Source organism: Microtus oregoni, unplaced genomic scaffold (genome assembly GCF_018167655.1).
Source record: "Microtus oregoni isolate MIOR12 unplaced genomic scaffold, Mior012 000060F_ref0000265, whole genome shotgun sequence".
In the NCBI taxonomy this organism is placed as follows: domain Eukaryota; kingdom Metazoa; phylum Chordata; class Mammalia; order Rodentia; family Cricetidae; genus Microtus; species Microtus oregoni.
The window spans coordinates 3,710,766-3,725,045 of record NW_024543870.1 but is presented as its reverse complement, the minus strand read 5'-3'; the positions used below and the strand labels follow the sequence as shown (position 1 = coordinate 3,725,045).

At 41.8% G+C, this 14,280-nt stretch overlaps 1 protein-coding gene across 2 annotated transcripts; it reads right to left on the bottom strand.

Annotated features, from left to right (window-relative positions):
* Window positions 1–6,874: 6,874 nt before the first annotated feature.
* Window positions 6,875–13,666, bottom strand: Hnrnpa3 (heterogeneous nuclear ribonucleoprotein A3). 2 transcript variants are annotated; one of them, XM_041639827.1, is made up of 11 exons: window positions 13,519–13,666; window positions 11,301–11,423; window positions 11,070–11,216; window positions 10,781–10,991; window positions 10,122–10,211; window positions 9,944–10,039; window positions 9,770–9,850; window positions 9,013–9,156; window positions 7,495–7,614; window positions 7,340–7,409; window positions 6,875–7,243 (listed from the first exon to the last, which is right to left on the bottom strand). In XM_041639827.1, exons 1-10 carry the CDS (start codon window positions 13,588–13,590, stop codon window positions 7,357–7,359), a joined length of 1,137 nt encoding a protein of 378 aa, XP_041495761.1. In that variant the 5' UTR covers window positions 13,591–13,666; the 3' UTR covers window positions 6,875–7,243; window positions 7,340–7,356. The 2 variants fall into 2 exon arrangements, with proteins under 2 accessions (XP_041495761.1, XP_041495762.1); XM_041639828.1 differs by having other exon boundaries at window positions 13,585–13,652.
* Window positions 13,667–14,280: the final 614 nt, after the last annotated feature.

Here is a 14,280-nt window from a genome sequence, read left to right as displayed (position 1 = left end):
TTTTCTGTACTCCCGACTGTTCTGGAACTCTGTACACCAGGCGGGCTTTGAATTGCCTGCTGGGCCCACATGGTGGTGCACGCCTTTAATCCCGGCACTTGGGAAGCAGAGGCAGGCTTTGAGTTCTAGGCCAGCCTGGTCTACAGAGTGCCAGGACAGACTCCAAAGCTACACAGAGAAACCTTGTCCGGGCGGGGAAGAGGGGATAGAGAACTGACCACAGGACTTCTTTACGGTACCTAAATTACATTAAGTAGTGCTTTATGTAATTGCTAAAAATTTCAAATAGAGGGCCTGAAAACACAGTTCCTTGATTAAGAGCTCTGACTACTCTTCTAGAGGACATGGGCTCAAATTCCAGCACCTGCATGGCAGCTCACAACCATTTGTAACTGCAGTTTCTGGGGACTCAACCCCCTCTTCAGGCCTCTATGGGCACCAGTTACACAGACAGGCATGCAAGCAAAACACCCATACACACAAAATCTTTAAAAAAAAAAAAAAAAAAGATGGCAGCAGTGGTACATACCTTTAATCCCAACACTCGGGAGGCAGAGGCAGGCGGATCTCTGAGACTTTGAGTCTGGCCTGTTCTACAGAACTAGGTACAGGACAGCTAGGGCTGTTACACAAAGAAACCCTGTCTCAAAATGCCATGAGGAAAAAAAGAAGAAAAATGTAAAACTTCAGAACATACTAGCATACCCAACTACCAAAACCCCATATCCCTTTGTTCTATATTTGAAATATTAAATCTAGCCCAACTGTCTAAACCTTGCTTGAACTGTTTTTAGTTCAACTCTAAAATGCACACTTTGAGGATACATCAAACATTGTATTCTAAATCTTTAACTTTTAATTATGTGTGTGCCTGAACATCTGCGTTGCTTGTGTATGTGCGTGAGTGCAGTTGTCTGTGGAGACCGGACACTGGAGCAACAGCTGGTTGTGAGCTGCTAGGAACCGGGCTCTAGTCCTCTGCAAGAGCCGTGCTCTTAGCTGCTAAGTCATCTCTCCAGCCCCTTATTTTTAGATTTTGTGTGTGTGAAGGTTTTACCTGAATGCATGTCCCCTGAAACTGGAGGCTTAGTGACTATAAACCATGTGGGACTGGGAATCAAACCTGGGTCACTGCAAGAGCCACAAATGTTCTTAAACACTGTGCCAACTCTGTAGCCCCTTGTATTAAGAACCTAGAAACCCATCCAAGAGATTTTCCAGCTGTTTTTTAGTAAATAGGGAGTCTATTCAAATGTGCTACCACATCCATAATTTATGTGATTGAGGCTGGATAATAATAGTAGATGGCTTTAATCTTACAATTTTCGGAAAAATCTTGATTGAGCTGCCCCATGTAGGTGCTGGGAATCAAACCTAAGTCCTCTGGAAATGCAACAAATAATCCTAGTCACTAAGCCATCTCTTCAATTCCAAAACCCAATTATTTTAAGCTTTCTTATTGGCAATATCAAATAAAGAAAAACAGAAATCAACCCCAAATAAATTGTCCAAGCCCACAGAATTAGGTTCACAATCTAAACCTGACAGGCAAAGCTTACAGACTAAACAAAACCTAATTGCATTCTAATAGTTTTTCCAGACAGGATTTCTCTGTAGCTGTGGAGCCTGTCCTGGACCTCACTCTAGACCAGGATAGCTACACCTGCCTCTGCCTCCCGAGTGCTGGACTAAAGGCATGCACCACCACCACCTGGCCCTAATAGTTATTAAATGAAGGCATAAAACTGAAATTCCCTGCAGGTGGCTTATCTGCAGCTTGAAAGATGTTTCCATTAATCAAATGGGAAACAATGTCCATTAAAAAGAAAACCATTATAACCTCCAGATAGTCAACTATTTTAACCTATTAAAAACCACAATGGAAGGGGCTAGAGAGATGGTTCAGCTGTTAAGGGCACCTGCTGCTCTTGCAGAGAACAAAGGTTTGGTTCCTAGCACCCATAGTTATCTTTAAATCTGGAACTCCAGGGAATGGCGCCCTCTTTGGGATTCTAAGGAATAGGTATGCACATTTATGTGCATGCAGGCAAAACGATCTTTAGTGGTCAAGGACAGGGAGTGTGGGTGTCACTGGTAAAGGCAGGAGAAAGGGAGTGGTAAAGAAAAAAAAAAAAAGCAATGCCTAAAGAGAAATGCATTCTAAAACTCATCCATTCAGATATGTAGTTGGCTTTTCAAGACTAGCTTCTCTGCTTAAGAGCTCTGGTTATCATGGAGCTCACTCTGTAGACCAGGCTGGCCTCAAACTGATCTACCTGCCTCTGCCTCCTCCAGATTACCATTGAGCTCCTTTAAAACTTTAAAGCTCAAAATTTACATAACTTGGAACATGCTTATGCTAATTAGACCTTAGAGATTATCAGTGGGCAAATGCTTACCTTCCAGTTCCCAGAACTATCCATTGGGGCTGAACATCTAACACCCTACCACTGCCCGTTCTCAAATGTGCTAGAAAAATTGGCATGTTCCCTAAATAGTCAACCTGTTAATGCTTAACAGGATCCTAATCTTACTGAAGAAAATAGTGCTTAAGTACATCAGGGAGTTCAATGTTGGATCTGCTTTCCTGTTTGGCAGGTTCGAACAGAGACTGAATCCAGAACCTTGTGCATGCTAAGCAAATATCAGGGGCAAAACTCAGCACATGGCACTAGAGCTCTTTTCATCACGACACAAAAATATGTTCTGGTGAAAATGGAATTAAATAAAGTAGCAATTTGTGGTTCCTAATTACATAAAGCCAGTATGTGAAGGTGTAAAAATCCCAGCACCAAGACTCTCACCTGGACTATTTATACAAAAGTGGTTAGGCATCCTCACAGACCCAACAGAGGAAGTGGAATCTGAGCCAGCCTGGGTTTAGAGTTAGAATCCCAAAACTCAAATGTTATAAACTCCCCATATCTTGGGGTGGAGGCGCTCTAATACAGAGCTCAGTTCTTACCCTTACTTCATGTCTGACCAAGGAACCACCTTTCAAGGTTAAAGTTGTCACACTTAGAACTCATTTCCCCCAGTCTATACCATTTCACATGTCTCATCAACCACGAAGTCTATAAATCTTACAAACACCAATATCCCGTGTTGCCCTTCTATTAGGTAGCAGTATGCTTTTAAGTCATACTCTTTTAAAACAAGCTCACTCTATTAAGGTTCACCCCAAACTTTTTACTGCCCATATTCATACAGTAGAACTATAAAAACACTGCAAAGTGAGAAAACAGCACACACACACACTTCTAAAAATATTTTAATGAAAAAGTCATCTGTTAACATTTCATTATACTACAAATTAAACAACTGAATGCAATACAGACCACCTCCGCTGCCATAAAAAAACATTCAAAAACGAATACTTGGCTAGACTACCGTTCCTCACAGCACCCTACCCATTCCATGCTTACCATTGTCATGCCCATCACTGTCAGGAATGTTTTAAATTGCAACATAACAGAATCATTGAAACCAAGCCCATTTCTCTGTAGCCCATGTTCTTGACATGTGAATGCAGCTCTTAGACATGTAAAATAGGAACAGTATCCCACAGGTCAAAATCACCCCATTGTTTCCTGTCCACCTTTTGTATGTAAAATGCTTTTGCAGAAATGACAGTGGAACCACATTAAGTAAAATCATTTTATTTAAGAGAATGAAAATGCCTGTTTAAAAAAATGCATCTCTAAATCTGAATGTAAGAACCACCATTGAAAGATTGCTATCTCGAGCTATGTCATGTAAATTCAGTCCTGATTGAAATACCAAGCAAACTTAGTATAGGAAAAACATATAGGGCATCCCTGTGTGAAAATCAGTAGTATTTTTGCAAACTTGTCCTCTGAAGTTATTAAAAAGTAACCTGAATTAGCAATTTTCAAAGCCCTTTCAAGGCAGCAAAAAAAAAAAAAAACCAACAATAGCCCTTATGTACACAATCAGCAACTTATCTGAATAGTAACTCAGTTGTTCTTTGGATTTTTTTTAAGGAACATGAGTGACAATTAGGCACCACCCTTTAACCATCCCAGCATTTGGGGGACAGGCTGGTGGATCAAGTTCTAGGCCAGGACAACAGTGAGACCCTTTGTTTAGGGAATGGCGGGGACAGACACACAAGTAAAAATGACTGTTCCTAATGGTCCACATGATAGTGAACCGCTATATGCAAGAAAACCTTGAGGAAGACATTCTGGTAACTGTGAAAGTTCCCCATTTTCTTCAGGGTAGAACTAGTAGCTTATTCAAAGCCGTATTCCAAAAAAATATTTTCTGGAAAGCCAAAATGACTTTCGTTTCCCTTATAGAAAATGGATTTTACCACAGATACCAATGGTGAGTGGTATGCATGAAGAGGCAACATCTGGCTTTTTGACAAATACCCATGGCCACTGCAGAATGTAACTGCCAAGTCTTAGAACTTGTTCAACAGGGTACCCAAAATAAAACTGAGCTTGAGGATCCTGCCAGTGTACCTACTAATGGGGGTAATGTTCCAAACTGTGGTATGGATTTGTAGGGGAACCAATGTTGTCATCAGGTTTTACTGTGAGCTACAAACCTTACCCAGCCAGAAACCTTCGTATTTAAGATGGTAGGAATGACATTCCTCATTTAGGCAAGTAGGGTTCTCATTCACCTGCAAATTAAAAAGATTACTCTTACCTTGCTTTACAAAAATGTACTCTTTAATTAGTGAAAAAATTCAAATTCAAGCCTTACCTAATGCTTATTGCCCTTCCTTGCAGGTCTAAATGCTAGACCTAGTGACTGTGGCAACTATCTCATTGATGTTCCAAAAGGCGGAGCTCCTTCCTGCTACTTTCTTCGACATTTCAGTTGCAATAAGCAGATTTAACTAGCTTTTGGAAAGCTGCTCACTATCACCATAGTATCTTATGCCTCCACTTCTCTGTAGTTGAAGTTCTTGCTGCTGCCTTCTCATTCTTTATTTATGCTGACTTGTCCAAACACAAAGGCTGCTGAAGTCCTGTCTTAGTGGGTTTCCTTTGATCCAGTGCTTAAAAAGCACAACTTAGGTCCTTTAAAGCTGGTTAAGTCACTCTCATGGCTTACTTTTCCACATTCTTCACAAACACTAACCTTGTACAACTTATAAACAGGTCACATACAGATTTCACCTGATTATAGGTTGTAAACATCAACTTACTTAAAATGTTTCACTATTATACTTGTTCCAGAATATAAAAAGTTGGTTAACAATACAATCGACCTCATGACATTAAAGGATACTGTCAAGGTTGTGTCCAACAATTTCACAAACAAAACCAGGAAATGTTAACCTCCCCAATTCTTTAAATCTTTATTATATGAATAAAATGACTTGAGACAATTTAGCTCAGTTTTAATATTTCCTAAGCATTTTGACCAGGTACCCAGGTTTAAACTATGAACATTGACAGTGTCCATTTATATAACCACACTTTGTTATGAAAGATGTAACCATTTTCTAACATGAGCCTATTTTCTACACTGCTTATTCACATATGCCCATTAACAAATGGAATGTTGTCTGTTACATTTATTGGTTTGTGAGTGTTTTCTGGAAAAACTGCAGTATTTGTGAAGACCAAAGTTCCATGCTAGCATTGCATGCATCCAAATATTAATAATGCACAGAGGCACAGAATTAGAGCACAAGAGAGCATATTTGAACACTAGCCCACCCCATTCCCCTTTTTATTGCTTGTTTTGCTTATACTTCAAAAACCAAGTAAAAATTTGAATTCAACGTTCAACTGCCAAAGAAAGCAACAGCAGAGCACATACTCGGGGCTTGGATGAAGTTAAGCACTAGCTGGCGCAACAGTAGACATTTTTCAAACGACCTTAGTATCTAGAACTCTTCTCAACCAGGGTCTCTGAACAAACACCAACATGTTTTAGGATGAAATATGTACAAATAACCGTGTGTTCTTTGGGGATTTAAACATTCAGGACTATCCAATTTGAACTCTTTGGGAAGTGAGGTGGCTCACACTAAGCAACTGTGCTACATTTTCTGCTGCTTTGTTTTGGACAATGACACCTTAACTATCCTTGGCTTCATCATCCAGCAAAATGTATAGGGTATAAACAGGAAAGCATGCCAGCCAGTTAGGGGTTCAACAAGTGATTTTTATTCCTCTGTTCTGAAAAATTGTGTGTGGGAAACTAAACCAAGGAAAGGGACTAGATCCGTGTGCTTTGGGGGTTTAAAACTTGGAAAGCAGAACGAACCAGGTATCCACCAGTTTGCTCAGACACAGCAGACTTGGTGGTCCTGTATTAGAACTGTTGAACTGGGAGATTAAGTATACATTCACCACCCTTTAGTAGAGGGCAGTATAAACACTTTATACCCCAAACTATTGGCAGCAGTTTTCAATGTGATCAAGGTAAATGAGGAATGGAGATGTTCTTAACACAGCTAGAACTCAATATATCTAACATACTAAATCATGATTACATTTTGAAAGAAAATGCACAAAAACCAAATAGGAACTTTTGAGATCTTTTTCATTTGAAAGTAATCTTAATGCTATTAAATTCACAAATATGCTATTTTTTTATTACCCAATCCTAATTATCTAAAACACACATTGCAAACATACAAATATCTATTCTCTCCACATGTCATCGCCCATTTATCATGGTTTTGGAAATGAGGAGAATAGATTCCCCTTAAGTTGCAAGTCAGTAGGTGTTTCTTTACAGTTAACTTTAGCAAAATTCATACAAAATAGTAATTAACAATGATCTTCTTTACTTGTTAACTCACAAGGAAACACCTTCAAAACTGCATATTTTTTGTTAAAGTTTCTGTACTAAAATGTAGAAAAACTGAACTACACAAATATTGAAAAGTTAAAAATTCCTTAATTTTTTATTCCTGGTACCACTACCACAATTTACAGGGCAATATACCTGATGTAATGAAAAGAAAAAGAAAGACAAAGCTACAACAGATAAAAGACCTCAGGAATGTACATCTAATTGACACTACATTGCATTAATCAATAGCTGCACTTTTTGCAAACTGTGGCTCTGACAGTCCTGAACAAGAAGGGCCTCCTGTTTAAGCTGCGGTAACTTTTCTGACTATGGATCATCGCTCCTTCTGTGGCAGATTTTTACAGTTCCTCTAATGCATTTAGGACGACTGTCTCAAAGTAACCTGCAGCTTTCCTGACAACTCCTCGCTCTCTCTCCTGCTAAGAACTGTAGCCTGTTGAATAATACAGGATAAAAAAATTATTACACTCAGTGAACAGTCCATATAATCTTTTATCATCATAATTTAAAAAAAAATAAGGATACCTACCCTTTTCTGCTGTTTTTTTAAAACCTTCTGCTACCATATCCACCACTTCCACCACCTGATCCATAGCCACCTGGAAAATAACACAAACAGTTCTAAATACACATAAAATGTTAAACCAAGATGGCTCTCAAGAATTCTAACTAAAAAGGACTTACCACCATAGGGACTGCCTGAGCTTCTTCCACCAAAACTGCCCCCTTTCATGGGTCCATAATTTGATTGCTGTTGTCCACTATAATTTCCAAAGTCATTATAGTTCCCACCACCATAGTTACCTGAAATCACAAAGATTTTATTTGTAGTTTACCATAATAATTTGTACAATCATGTATTTTTTAATGCAAGCATTAACATCAACCTTAGGTACTAAACTCCATTTACCAGAAGCCTAAGTGAGCTAATATAGATTTGGGGCTTAGTAAGTGAAACATTCAAGAGTACATTTCTAAGAAGCTCATTAAATTTCAGCATGTTTTGACCTTATTTAAATCATCTAAACTGTCAATGTGATTCTGATACAATGCACCTTTTAAAGCAGCAATTTAAAGTATCAGCACTCACATTACAAGTTAGGTTCAACAGTTCTCTACCAAAGCTTTACCTGTAATAATTATGGAAAACCCATGGTACAGTATGTAGTATGTTAGTACATTACAAATACATAATAGAGTAACACACCCAAAGTATTCCAAGAGCTGATACAGCACCCTATTCACCTAAGTATTCAAACATTTTGCACACTCCATTCTAAGTCTCCCCATGTAATTTACTTTTACATGTCCATTTTACTATATATTAAAGTTCCTCTTATAAACTGCAAAAAAAAAATTTTAAAGATCAAATTTGCGTGGTGTGGTCGGGAGGTGGGTGCAAAGTTTCAAAGCCATAGTCCAATACATATTTAAGGCTAGTTGGGTTATAATATAGTACCTCTTTAAAATAATATCCTAATTATTATGACAAAGTTTTGGGAATAGTTACGATCATAAAAAACTGTAAATATGCCTCAACAGCATTCAACTGTACACTAGAAACCTTATTCTATGCTATCCAGACTGATTTGGAACCGAAATTTCCCTACATGCATTATCTTAAAAATTGTTTTCTAATTGTGAAATGTATGCAGTACCCTTTTTCCCACAACTTAAAAATAATGGGCATGGCCTGTCAGCTAAGTTTACATGGATGAGCTTGTTTTTATTATTTATTTATTATGTATATAGTGTTCTGAGCACCAGATATCATTATAGATGGGTATGAATTATCATGTGCTTGCTGGGAATTGAACTCGGGACCTCCGGAACAGCAGTCAGTTCTCTTAACCTCTGAGCTACCTTCTCCAGCCCGATGAGCTTGTTTTTTTTTTTTTTTTTTTTTTTTTTTTTTTTTTAAAGATTTATTTATTATGTATACAACTTTCTGCCTTCACACGCCAGAGGGCGCCAGATCTCTTTACAGATGGTTTGGAGCCACCATGTGGTTGCTGGGAATTGAACTCAGGATCTCTGGAAGAGCAGACAGTGCTCTTAACCACTGAGCCATCTCTCCAGCCCCCCGATGAGCTTGTTTTTATTTTAGCTATTAACAATTAAAATTTCTTTCCCGTCTATCCTTAAGAATGTTTGAGTATTGCAGAGAATTAACTTAGATGGTCATTTCTGTTTATAACTTACCTCCACCAAAATTTCCTCCTTCATTGTAACCGTCATATCCTCCTCCTCCACCACCACCATATCCACCTTGGTTTCCATAGCCTGGCCCACCACCACCATAGCCTCCTCTACTGCTGTAACCAGGACCACCACCATAGTTGCCACCTAAAAAAAAAGCCACACAAAGACAAATGTAGAGGGAGGGCTCAAACACTTCTGGTTTCTACCACACTGTCACTGGGAATGTGCCACTGAACTGATTAACACTCTAAAATCTAGTCAGAGCCAAGCAATCCTGGTGGCTGAAATCTTTTTTTTTTTGGAGGGGGGGGTTGAGACAGGGTTTCTCTGTGATTTTGGAGCCTGTCCTGGAACTAGCTCTGTAGACCAGGCTGGTCTTGAACTCACAGAGATCTGCCTGCCTCTGCCTACCAAGTGCTGGGATTAAAGGCGTGCGCCACCACCGCCTGGCTGGTTGCTGAAATCCTAAAATGAGTCTTATGTTTTTTCAGCAAGTCAGTTTTCACTTAAAAAATTTTCATTTTAGCTCAACTGCTGGTACAAATAAATCATACTGACTTAAGACAACTTAAGTTAACATTTTACTTGGCAGAGAGGCTTCTTTTGTGGTAAATTTTTAATGTGGAAGGCATGACACTTTTACTGACTGATAACCCAGTAAACATCTGCCATATCTAAGTTTTACTGCATAGCATGAGGTCATGTGTCTGATTCCTGGCAATGCAGAAATTAAAGACCAAAATCTTTACATACTCACCATCACCTCCAAATCCATTATATCCACCATCACCACCTCCATAACTACCTCTGCTGCCACCACCTCCACCACCATAGCCTCCTAAGGAAAAAAAAAAATCAAAGGTCGAATTAACACTATACCTTGAACTTACTAATAAATTTCTGATGCATTAGCACTTAAAATGTACCTTACCTCTTCCACCAAAGTTTCCACCACGACCAAAATTACCTCCACCACCTCCAAAGTTCCCTCCACGACCCATAAAATTGCCAGATCCACCACCACGGCCTGTAACACAGGTCAAAGTAGAAATTTAAAAATCTTTCTACTATTGTTCATATTTTATTTATGTGTATATAATCCTACTTACCTCTCTGTGATCCAGCAGACTGCATCTCTTGTTTCGAAAGGGCCTTTTTCACTTCACAATTATGCCCATTAATAGTGTGATATTTCTGAACTATAAGTTTTTAAGTAAAAGACAAAACAAAGTTATTTTTGTTTGGAAAATCATGTAAGTAAAACCCTTTGTTACCATGCAAGTAACTAAAATACTATTAAATTGGCAGACTGAGAAGGAGAGAGGATATATGGGGAAGAAATGATTTTGTTTGTTTCTCAAGACAGGGTTCCTCTGTGTTAACAGCCCACACTGTCTTAGAACTCACTCTGTAGACCAGGTTGGCCTCCAATTCAGAGATCCACCTGCCTCAGCCTCTGGGTGTGCCATCACCCGGTGAAGAAATGCTCCTTAACTGAGATGCGAATCACATTGGATCTCTATGTTTTGATTCATAACAGTAACAGATTTACAGTTATGAAGTAGCAATAAAAATAATTTTATACTTGGGGTCATCACAACATGAGGAACTGTATTAAAGGGTCACAACATTAGAAGGTTGCGAAGCACTGCTCTAGATGACTCATAAAAACTAAAATTACATCCTTCTACACTTTTCAAAGTATAAACACATTAGTGGATCCAGTTGAAAACAGAAATCATTCATGCAGCAACTAATTGTTACTTACCAACAATTTTATCAACTGTGTCGTGGTCATCAAAAGTCACAAAAGCAAATCCTCTCTTTTTCCCACTCTGCCTGTCTTCCATAACTTCTATGGTTTCAATCTTGCCATACTTTTCAAAGTAGTCTCTCAGGTTATACTCTTCTGTGTCCTCTTTAATACCACCAACAAAGATTTTCTTCACTGTTAAATGGGCACCAGGTTTTACAGAATCCTGCAAACAAAATAATTTTAAGTCAAAAAAACCAAACTCTTACAGCCCCATAAGTCATACAACATGTTATTAAAATACCTCTCTAGAAACGGCTCTCTTTGGTTCCACCACACGCCCATCAACTTTGTGTGGCCGAGCACACATTGCAGCATCCACCTCTTCAACACAAGAGTAGGTCACAAAACCAAAGCCCCTGGAACGTTTTGTTTGGGGATCTCTCATTACCTACAAAATAAAGGAACAGAAGTATTTACATAGTCCTATAGGTTCCCACCTGTTCCTAAGACCACCCTTTCACCAAGAACTCACCACACAGTCTGTAAGTGTGCCCCATTTCTCAAAATGTTCTCTTAAGCTATCATCTGTGGTTTCAAAGCTCAGACCACCAATAAACAGTTTCCTCAACTGTTCTGGTTCCTTTGGATCATGGCCCTGAGAAAAAAAGATCAGCACAGTTTTATTTTTTTCTTGAAGCAAATTTTATGTCACGTGAGTCTCAAAATTTTTAACATTAATATCCCAACTAAATAAATCTGCTCTACGCTGGGCATGATAGTACACACCAGTTAATTTCAGCGTTTGAAGCAGAGGCTAGCTTGGGTCACATATCCAGTTCAAAGCCAGTATAAAATACATAGTGGGTGGGCTGTCTTAAAAATAAAAAAACCCCACTACAATGGTACCTGGGGTCATTTTAAAACATTATTAACTCAACTGAACCCCAGAATTAAAAAACAAAACTCTTTTGACTGCTACAACTAAAAGGAATGTATTTCAGATGTTTGTAACAAGTCATGCATGGGGGGGCCACGACCCGAAAAGTCAGCATCATCCACCCATGGCCATTGCCACTATCCTCAGTCTGCAACACCAACAAACCCTTCATTTTAAAACACAATCTACAAAATGCAACTTAATAGGTTTGTGTGGCAAATTCGGAAAAATTCAGATTTCCAGCAAATCGGTTATTTAAAAGACATTCCTAAGCAAAACAGACATCCCATAAAGAACAAAAAACACCTCTATGGGTTAAACCCCGTAGTGCTGAGAGCTAGGTGCTGATGAGCACGCTAGAATGAACTTGAGGCAGCCCTCCTACACCTCAGCCTTGCACGTGCTAGGGTAACAGGCGTGCATCATCACACCCAGTTGCAGGACTTCGCTTTCTGTAATCAATTGAACTTGCTGTATGCCCACTTAAAACATATAGTAAAATGATTTCAAACACTACATACACATGCATATAATTGGAATTTACGTCACCGTAAAGTATAATACCGTCTGCCAGAGGAATTAAGCACAAAACCGTAATCTACTTAGAAAATAGCTAGTATGAATTTTTCATTTTCATGGTTTTAAATTCAAGTGACCTGCTTTTAATGAACGCATTAAGACAAAACACAAATCCTTAAAAGAGACTCATTCACATTTAAAAAACGTCTTCAATCTTCTAGAAATAGAGGTGTTAAAGCATTCAGTGACAAAGGTGTTACATATTACAAACACGTTAAATGATCAACTGCCCAAAGCATCAATTCACTTAGTCCCATTTAGTCAAGCCTCAGATAAATGCATTCGACAATACACAAAAATAACATCTCTACACACAAAATCCCCGCAATCGTGAAATTCCCGACTGTGGTCGCAGTTCTCCAAAACCAAAATCCAGGAAACCACAACGGCACCAATCCAAAGAATAAGAAATTAGATTAAGTATTAACAGCTCCAAATAAACACATTACCTACACGCAAATCCTGAAGCAATTAAAACTTCAACCGCCAAGACCCTATAAGTACTTTCCTTCCAAATACTTGAGCGAAAAGGAGCGGGTTAGGAAGCACCTTAAAGCGGCAAGCTTTTCAGTAATGCACCCCCAAACGAGCGCGGAGAGAATCCGGCAAAAGAACTGCGCGAATCGTCATCACCGAGGAGGCCCGAAAGCCCGCTTCCGCGCCGGCAGCACCCCAGCGCAAAGCACCGCGCCCCGAGCCTCGAGGCCATCGGCGGCATTTTCTGCCCGGCCGCCTCTCTCGCCGCTCCCTCCAATCCCACGCACTCCCCGGCGGCGTAAAGCAGGCGGCGGCCATTGCGGGCCAATGCGCCATTTCGTAACGCGCCAGCGGATCAATGTCAATGTGGCCGCCGCCCGCCTGCTGCTCGCTCGCCCGGATGTGCGCCTCCCCTCCCCCACCGCCTCCTCCCAACCGCTCCCGCGGAGGCCCGCCATGCCGGCCGCGGCCTCGCCAGCCAGGCCGCATTAGGCCGCGGGCTCCCCTCCCGGCCGCCGACCCCCCTCCCCGGCCGCGCCACGGTCTCCGAGGGCCGCTGGGGCGGCCGACCGAGAGGGCCAGGCCGATCGAGGGCCTCCATGAGGCCGCCCGGCCCGCTTCCCCTCCCCCCCACCGCCCTCTCAGCGCAGAGCGCGGGACGATCGTCCCGGTTCCCTCCGGCCTCCCCGCTCCCATCGAGCCAAAGCCCCCCCCACGCCGGCAACTACCCAGCAACCCCCCGCTCTCCCCCTAATACCTCCTCCCCCCGGCGGCGGCGGCGACGGCCGGAGTCAGGCTGGGGGCGACCGGGCGGCGGTTTTACCTCCATTTTGAGACCGGACTCGCCTCTTCCAACTCGAGTTCAATATGGGACCGAGAGGAAGAGGCGGGGCTAGTCATCACGTGACGCCCTTTCCGCGCGCTGCCCGCCCACCGGGGGCGGAGTTGTGCCTACGCGGAGCTCGATTGGACGGGAGGGTTGGCGGGCCGAGAGCGGAGCGTAAGGATTGGTCGAGCCGCGGGAGCGCGCGCGCGCCGCACCGACTTCCAACGCAGCACCGCCCCCTCCGCGGTTCGCGCCAGGCAACTGGGGCACGTCAGTGGCAGCTCGACCAATGGGAAGCGCCCACGTCGGGAGAAAGCCGCGTGACCGCGCGTTGGCCGGGAGAAAGGCCTTTTCCCTTTCTTTTGGCGCCTCCCGCCCCTCCCCCGTGCGCTGCTGAGTCTCCATTTCCGAGGTCACCCTACTCCAGTACCCTATGGAAAACCACGCGGCCCGAGAGCCGCTGAGCCCTTCGCCCCCGTCGCGGGGATCTAAGTGTCTGGGGCCCGGCGTGCGTGCACAGTGCGACTGCGCCGTCTCCTTACGAGGCCCGGGCTGCTAGCCCTGCGGCCTTGGCGGGAAAACGCGGCCGATTTAATGAGGTTTACTCTTCCGGCCTCCCGCAGATTGTAAGAATTCAAGCTTTTATCAATCCGAGGGGAAGGAACAGAATCATGTGTTTGGGGTACAGAATTT